Raw genomic sequence first — 9,359 nt, 5'->3', positions numbered from 1 at the left:
CTCACTTCTCAGCTGCTTATTCTGCTGTGATGATGTTATTACTCAGAGGAATTGGTTTAAACATTTCTGTATATCACCATCATCATTTAACGTCTGCTTTCCATGCTAGCATGGGTTGGACGATTTGACTGAGGACTGGTGAAACCAGATAGCTACACCAGGCTCCAATCTGATTTGGCAGAGTTTCTACACTTGGATGCCCTTCCTAACGCCAACCACTCCGAGAGTGTAGTGGGTGCTTAGGCCAGTCAGGCAGTACATTAAATTCTGACTTGCAATTAGCTGAGAGTCTTTTGCCATATGGTTCTGCTTTTGGGGATCAGTTTTGTCTTTTGTCAGAGCTAATCAGTGTGATATGCAACTATTCCCATTAAGAGCTTACTGGTACATGTTGATAAGATATGGTTGACAAAAGACTAGCTCGCTAATGTCCAGCAATCAAGTCCCTTCCTGGTGTTTTACTATCCTGAAGGTTTTAATTCTCACAAGCTTCAGAAATATTTCCATGGTTGCTAAAAGCATGATAAATAATTTCTGAATTTGCGTGTGCATGCATGCACATATGTGTGTGTGAAAGGTGGGGGGAGGCAGATATATAGAGAGCATGTGAAAGAAAAATAAACAAAATGAGAGAAATTTGAGGTAAAAATTAGGCAACAGAAGTTTATCTAAAGAGTAATGTCAGCTGGTAATTAGGTCAAACGTTAAGATCACTATTACAGTACTACTCCTTATTTATCTCGGAAATAGGAAAGATTTCTAAAATGAATTTTAACCCTTTTAATACCAACCCACCTCTGTTTTATAATACAAGCTTTCCTTTTAGAGTGATCTACATTAAACCCCTCCCCAAAATGCTATTTTATTCTATGTCCCAAACAATACCTCAACCCTTTGCCAGACCAAAATATTTTCATGTTTGTCCTAAACAGCCATGTTTGTTTTCAGAGTTTTAAGTTAGCCCTCAGAGTAATATAAAGCTTTCCTTTCATAAGTCCTAAGTTACTCCCATGGTTGACAAAAATTGGGAATGTGCATTATATATGATGCATGGATCTGAGGAAACTATGTTCTGTATGTTATGTTATACACAGGTCAGGCAAAGAGTTCACAATGATAGTTATTTTACAAAATTCTTCATTATTTTTAAAATTAATTGAAACAACAAATGCAGATAAAGTTGTGTGGTTAAGAAATTACCTTCTAACCACATGGTTTCAGGCTCAGTTCCACTTCATGGCAACTTGGACAAACGTCTTCTATTATAGCCCTAAGCTGACCAGAGCCTTGTGAGTGGAATTGGCAGCTCAAAACTGAAAGAAGCCTGTTGTATATACTAGAATTAATCAAAATATTTTTTGTATTTTAAGCTTTAGTTAATAGTTCAAACAAATTACATATGAAAAGAGTTTGTTCATCAAAATATATTCTATCATATTCTATTGTTTGTTGCCATTATTGTGTCAGAATCTCAATTCCATGCGTATCCCATTTGGCTGGTTTAAAGGAAAAAAACTCATTGCACCCATTTTCAACTTCATCCACATTGTTGAACCTCTGTCCATGCAGGAAATGAACCATGACTCAGAAAAGGTAGTAATCTGATGTACATGGTTTATACTGTAGGCAAGGTGCAGCAGCACTTTCAACCCCTTCAAGTTTGCACTTGGTCACATTGGCAATGTGTGCTGGACCATTGTCATGCTATAGGGGTACACATGTTCAATTGACCAATGCCAGGTAGCAAGCTTTCAAAGCATCATATACTCACTGCAGTTGTTGGGTATAAAGGTTAGCGTTCACAGTATGACCATCTGGGATATTCTCAAAGTACAATACCCCACTCAAATCTCCACCAAACACACAACATTACCTTCTATTCAAACTGCTCTTGTTTGACAAAACCACTGATTTATTGAATTAGGGTTACAAAAGTAGTTTGAACACTGAACACTCATACATCGTTTTTGATGGGTGAATCTATCATGTTAAGTAATGAATCTGTAATAGGGAGAGTATAAGTTACGGTTATATCACATGTTCTGATGACCTCTACTCAACTACCCCGTCTAGACTTCTCCCTCTATATCAACGTATTGGGCTAGCCTACTTCATCGCCTGGGGGCGTCGACACAACAGTTACAGAGTAATGTTTAATTTATTTATTATCACAACAGTCTGTCTTTCCTTCAGCTATATTTCCATACTTTATAAATTATCTTCAGTAGTATTTTGTAATCTAATGTATATATTCTGATAACAAAGGTTAATAATTAAGAATAAGATTACACAGGGAACATAAAAGATGTTTTTTTCTTTAAAACCTGTGAAAGTTCAATGGGAAAATAATTTATAGCAAGCAGAACAGTATTTTTTTTTGTATTTTAATTTTATATTTGTTTTTGTTGTGACAAAGAACTACTAAGACACAGTAATGTTTCAAAACAAATTATAGTTTTTAAAAAGTCATATAAGGGTTTCTTTAAGCTAGTAACAGCTCCATTTCTTCAGATAGGAGCTTAATAATCAACTGACTTGGTCCATTCTTATTTCTTTATTGCCCACAAGGGGCTAAACATAGAGGGGACAAACAAGGACAGACAAAGAGATTAAGTCGATTACATCGACCCCAGTGCGTAACTGATACTTAATTTATCGACCCCGAAAGGATGAAAGGCAAAGTCGACCTCGGTGGAATTTGAACTCAGAACGAAACAGCAGACGAAATACCGTTAAGCATTTTGCCCGGCGTGCTTACGTTTCTGCCAGCTCACCGCCATTTGGTCCATTCTGCTAGACAGACAATGCTTCGCATCATACTCTTGTTCCTTCTGTCTTTCCTCCTATTCTGCTCCTTCTGGTATCGTTGTTCTTTCTCACTGGCATCAAATGATGATGATGATGATGATGATCTCCTCAGCCACATGAATAAATGTACCTGCCAAGCATGGCTGTGTGGTAAGAAGTTTGCTTCCCAACTACATGGTTCTGAGTTCAGTGCCACTGTGCAGCACTTTGTTGGGCAAGTGTCTTCTACTAAAGCCTTGTGAGTAGATTTGGTTGATGGAAACTGAAAGAAGCCCATTGTGTGTGCGTGTGCACGTGCGCATGCACAAGTGTGTCTTTGTGTCTGTGTTGGTCCCCTGTCACCAGCTGACAAAAGGTGTTGATGTATTTACAGCCTTGTAACTTAGCAGTTTCGCATGAGACCAATAGAATAAGCACCAGGCTTTAAAGAAAAATAAATTCTGGGTTCATTTCATTCAATTAAATCCTTGAAGGTTATGCCCCAGCATGGCCACAGTCTAATGGCTGAAACAAATGAAAGTAAAGGACATTCAGTACACTCTCCACTTACATTTACTCCCCTACCCTTATCTTTCTCTATTAACTATTTCTGGCTTTTCACTTGTCATAGATCCCTTTCCAAATTTACATTTAACCAATTAACTAATCATTTGATTATTCACTCAGTCAGATAAAGAGATTTGTCAAAGTCCTTACATTGCCACTTATAACCCCCATCAACAACATGCTCTGGGTCTGCTTCAGATCTATCTCTTGTACAAAGACAAAAGAATCTTGGAAACCGAATACAAATACGAAATGCAAGAGTAATTCCAGAAGTTTTAAGACTCTCTCAGGAGAAGCAGTTATAATTGTCTTAGATTATTGTAATTTTAGTATATCATTACTATACGTCTGATAAGCTGACATGCCAACTTTTGTCTTTCCAGATGGAAGGAGACAGCTGTAACAGCACTCTGAACACACCCTGTTAAATACTGCCTATCACAATTCCATCCAAGTAATCAACCATTTCACAGAGACGGGCAACAAAACAGTTCTTCACCTTCCCTATGGTCCAGACCTCTCTCCCTGTGACTTGTGGTCGTTCCCCAAGCTGAAGGGAAACCTCGGGTGTAGTCGTTTTGAAGACATTGAAATGATGAAGAAGTAACAAGATCTCTGGACACCTTCACTTTGAAGGACCTCCAAAGGGCCTTCACGAAGTGGCTGGAATGCTACAACAAACGCATTGAGATCCGACGATCCTACTCTGAAAAAGTTTTGTACATAGGCGCAGGAGTGGCTATGTGGTAAGTAGCTTGCTTACCAACCACATCGTTCCAGGTTCAGTCCCACTGCGTGGCATCTTGGGCAAGTGTCTTCTACTATAGCCTCGGGCCAACCAAAGCCTTGTGAGTGGATTTGGTAGACGGAAACTGAAAGAAGCCCATCGTATATATGTATATATATATATATATATATATGTGTGTTTGTCCCCCTAGCATTGCTTGACAACCGATGCTGATGTGTTTACGTCCCCGTAACTTAGCGGTTCGGCAAAAGACACCGATAGAATAAGTACTAGGCTTACAAAGAATAAGTCCCAGGGTCGATTTGCTCGACTAAAGGCGGTGCTCTAGCTTGGCCGCAGTCAATTGACTGAAACAAGTAAAAGAGTGTGTTTGAATTTAATGTCTCTCCTGAAAAAGTGGCAAAAATTCTGGAATGCACGTTGGTCCAGTATGGTTGAATGGTTAAGGCGTCCGCTTCCCAACTATGAGGTCTATGCTAATTATCTTTTATTCGGTTTACCCATAATTAGCGAAATTGATTAGATAGACACTATAATTAAAAGGGACCGCCATCTACATGTTCGTTTAATGAAGAGGTATTTCAGTTGACCGAACAAGTGGATCCTCGTCTTTGAACGATAGGAATAATATCGAGTATATCTTACATTTTTTTTTTTTACAAAAGTTAAAGGGACTTAACTACGATAATTGTGCGAGTTATCCCCCCTGTTTACCATACAAATTCCTACAGGAATTTCATTATTATTTATGTCCGTTGTCCGTTGGCAGGTATTGGATGGGTTGATAAGCCGAGGGCTGCACCCGACTCCAGTCTGATCTGGCATAGTGTCAAAGGCTGGATGCCCTTCCTAATGCCAACCACTCCGAGAGTTTAATAGGTGCTATTACGTGCCAGTTGCATGACACCAGTATCCACCATGACTATGATTTCACTTGGCTTGATGGGTCTTCTCAAGCACGGCATAATGCCAAAGGTCGTGGTCATTTGTCGTTGCCTCTGGTGTTATGTCCGCTTATATACATGCAAGGACATGTGAAAAATATGGTAACCACTACACTCTCAGAGTGGTTGGCATTAGGAAGGGCATCCAGCTGTAGAAACTCTGCCAGATTAGATTGGAACCTGTCAAATCGTCCAACCCATGCCAGCATGGAAAATGGACGTTAATCGATGATAATAATGATGATGATAATTTGTGTGAATTCCCAAATGTAGAACACAAATTTGCAAAAAACTTCACAAAATTCCAAAAAATAGAGCTATGAAGGGTTATATGGGATACTTGTTTCAGTCATTTGACTGCGGCCATGCTGGAGCACCGCCTTTTAGTCGAGCAAATCGACCCTAGGTCTTATTCTTTGTAAGCCTAGTACTTATTCTATCAGTCTCTTTTGCCGAACCGCTAAGTTACGGGGACGTAAACACACCAGCATCGGTAGTCAAGCGATGTTGGAGGGACAAACACATATATCATCATCGTTTAACGTCCGCCTTCCATGCTAGCATGGGTTGGACGATTTAACTGAGGACTGGTGAAACCAGATGGCAACACCAGGCTCCAATCTAATTTGGCAGAGTTTCTACAGCTGGATGCCCTTCCTAATGCCAACCACTCAGAGAGTGTAGTGGGTGCTTTTACGTGTCACCCGCACGAAAACGGCCACGCTCGAAATGGTGTCTTTTATGTGCCACCCGCACAAGAGCCAGTCCAGGGGCACTGGTAACGATCTCGCTCGGAAATCCTACAAAGGCCAGTCAGGCGGTATATATATATATTTGTCTGTACGTATTGTCGTCGTCGTTTAACGTCCGCTTTCCATGCTAGCATGGGTTGGACGATTTGACTGAGGACTGGTGAAACCAGATGGCTACACCAGGCTCCAATCTGATTTGACAGTGTTTCTACAGCTGGATGTCCTCCCTAAAGCCAACCACTCAGAGAGTGTAGTGGGTGCTTTTACGTGTCACCCGCACGAAGGCCAGTCAGGCGGTACTGGCAAAGGCCACGCTCATCTCGCTCGAGAAACCTCATGTGTCACCCGCACAAGAGCCAGCCCAGGGGCACCAGCAATGATCCCGCTCGAAAAATCCCAGAACCCCACACAAGAGCCAGTTCAGCGGCACCGGCAACGATCTCGCTCGAAGAAATTTCATGTGTCACCAGCACAAGAGACAGCCCAGGGGCACCGGCAACGATCCCGCTCGGAAGATTTCATGTGTCGCCTGCACATGAGCCAGTCCAGGGGCACTGGCAACGATCCCGTCTCGCTCAAGGCATTTCATGTGTCACCCGCACAAGAGCCAGCCCAGGGGCACCGGCAACGATCCCGCCCGAAAGATTCCATGTGTCGCCCGCACACGAGCCAGCCCAGGGGCACCGGCAATGATCTCGCTCGAAAAACCTCATGTGTCACCCGCACAAGAGCCGGCCCAGGGGCACCGGCAACGATCTCGCTTGAAAGATTTCATGTATCGCCCACACACGAGCCAGTCCAGGGGCACTGGCAACGATCCCGCTCAAAACATTTCATGTGTCACCCGCACAAGAGCCAGTCCAGGGTCACTGGCAACGATCTCGCTTGAAGAATTTCGTGTTTTGCCCGCACATGAGCCAGTCCAGGGGCACCGGCAACGATCCTGCTCAAAAAACCTCATGTGTCACCCGCACAAGAGCCGGCCCAGGGGCGTCGCCCGCACATGAGCCAGGCCAGGGGCACTGGCAACGAACCCGCTCAAACATTATAATCATGGATATACTATGACTGGAAACAAAGATACAATGTGCATGGCTGAAGTATTTTTGGGCTCACAAAACTACTCTGTCAGGATTATGTGTCTTGCAAACAACTTGCACATGCAAGTGCTACCAGATTAAACAATAAAAATTGTGATCCTAGTTGATTCAATAAGAAACTAAGTGTAGTAGCTATAAAAATACAATCTAGAATAAACAAAATGATCTCTTGTTCATATTATGGATGTTTATCTAAAACAAATAAAACTCTTCTTACTTGATAGTGGTTGTGGAAAAGCCACTATCAAGTAAGAAGAGTTTTATTTGTTTTAGATAAACATCCATAATATGAACAAGAGATCATTTTATATATATACATATACATGTATACGACGGGCTTCTTTCAGTGTCCGTCTACCAAATCCACTCACAAGGCTTTGGTCGCCCCGAGGCTATAGTAGAAGACACTTGCCCAAGGTGCCACGCAGTGGAACTGAACCCAGAACCATGTGGTTGGTAAGCAAGCTACTTACCACACAGCCACTCCTGATTAAACCAAAATTCCACCAAACACACATTTCTAGAGGCAAAGTTTAATCCATGTCTCTTTGAATGAAATAAAGTAATGCTTTAAGAAACCAAAGGTTCTATCAATATAATACAAGCATAGCATATCAAAACCAAATTTTTCATATGGAAAGTAAAACAGAACAAGTGAAATTTTCAAAATTTTATTTTTGAATTTGTGAAGAGAGAAAAGTATTAACAGACAAAATATAATTACTAAGTAACTACACTTTTATAAGATAATAAATTGTCATAAAACTAAATGTAAACATTTTAAATATGAATGTATGTGTAAAAGTAAATATCCATAAATGTATACATATTACATTTCTATATGTAAGACTTAATTGGGTTTAGATTCAACTTGTTTACAGTTAATGCGTTTGACTTGATTAGGTATCAGCTTGACCTGGGTACAGATAATATTATATCTCTCTCTCTCTCTCTCTCTTTACACACACACATCCACATATTGTAAATTTCATTTTCACTGGGGCCTTTAAGTTTCACCAAATGGCTTATTATTCAACCTGTCCCAGTCAAAATTAATTTTATAACCTTTGACTCAAATTTCTATATTGACTCTTACAATCAGCAAATGCTTTATTATCCCAAAGCTTGCTTTAAAATAATGACCTTAAGTTAACACTTATACAGCATACACATACACACACACACACATTTGTAATAGACTCTAATATTGATTTTTGACATTTCAGTCATTCAATCAATAGAAATATGTACTCAGTGAATTAAAATATAAATCTGATGAAAATTCAACAGACATATGCAGACATTTAACATATGTTCTTATGTTCTTCAATCAGAATTAATGTGAGATTGAGAGAGACATGACTCAGACCTCATATCACAAGTATGGTCTATTCATTGGAGTTCCACACAATTTCCATCTACTCAATTCATCATATATATATACATATATATGAGTGTGTGCATGTATGTATGTATGTATATGTGTATATATATATTTCAACCTTTTACACATATATATATATATATATATATATACACACACATATGCAATAACTGTCTTAACAAGTCTACAGAGTTAAGGCAGCAGTTTTGATATGTATAATCTTTTTCATCTTTAATGTGATAGGACGGAACGTTATTTATTATTTAGTAATTTTCTTTCACTGTAAAAATACTGATATTTTGCGAAAATGCATGAGAAGGTGCTTCTGTATTCATTAAGTTAATCCATGAGATAAAGGTGGAAATAATACTGCAATGAAATTTGATAATCTGGTAAGAGATCAAAAATGAGTAAGCTTAATAATCAACAGTTCCTAAATAATTCAAATATCTCAGTGTGATAAATAAAGGTCTGATCTAATAAAACCTCTCAATAGATTGCAAATACTATTTACATCTGCGTGAGTACGAATGAATTGTTTGATCGGCAAACAGCTCCCCACAATTCATCTAATATATCTATCTCAATGACAGACAGAAGCTATCAAGGAAAATTAGAAAAGAAAAAGAGAAAAGCATTTGTGCCATAGCATAAATTAATATATATAAAAAAAAAAAGATTGAGGATTTTTGCTTTTAAATTTTAAATGTGGAATGATTGTGTGCAACTGGACGGACTTAACAGATAGACGGTTACCATTTGCATTGTTGTTATGCATCCTCAGTTTCTCTATATTATCTCTATGCATCCTCAGTTTCTTCATATCTAGGAAAAAAGAAAAGAAAATTAAGTAGTATTAATATGGTGTTATAATCATAAGGGCATTGGTGTTAGGAAGGGCATCCAGCTGTAGAAACTCTGCCAAATCAGATTGGAGCCTGGTGTAGCCATCTGGTTCACCAGTCCTCAGTCAAATCGTCCAACCCATGCTAGCATGGAAAGCAGACGTTAAACGATGATGATGATGATGATGAAAAATTAAAAGCTGATAACTCATTGGGCTCTACCTGAAGACTT

General features: G+C 39.5%; 1 protein-coding gene across 1 annotated transcript in view; it reads right to left on the bottom strand.

Annotated features, from left to right (window-relative positions):
• Positions 1-7,553: 7,553 nt before the first annotated feature.
• The window catches only part of LOC106869482 (leucine zipper transcription factor-like protein 1), a 29,791-nt gene continuing 27,985 nt past the window's right edge, over positions 7,554-9,359 (bottom strand). Inside the window, exon 10 of the mRNA XM_014915239.3 lies at positions 7,554-9,107. Coding sequence (XP_014770725.1) covers positions 9,083-9,107 — 25 coding nt within the window. The 3' untranslated portion in view covers positions 7,554-9,082. The remainder of the gene's footprint in view (positions 9,108-9,359) is intronic.

The sequence above is a fragment of the Octopus bimaculoides genome, chromosome 6, assembly GCF_046866305.1.
Source record: "Octopus bimaculoides isolate indiv1 chromosome 6, ASM4686630v1, whole genome shotgun sequence".
NCBI classification, from domain to species: Eukaryota; Metazoa; Mollusca; class Cephalopoda; order Octopoda; family Octopodidae; genus Octopus; species Octopus bimaculoides.
Note: the sequence above shows the minus strand (reverse complement) of the source record. Positions and strands in the feature narration are given on the sequence as shown.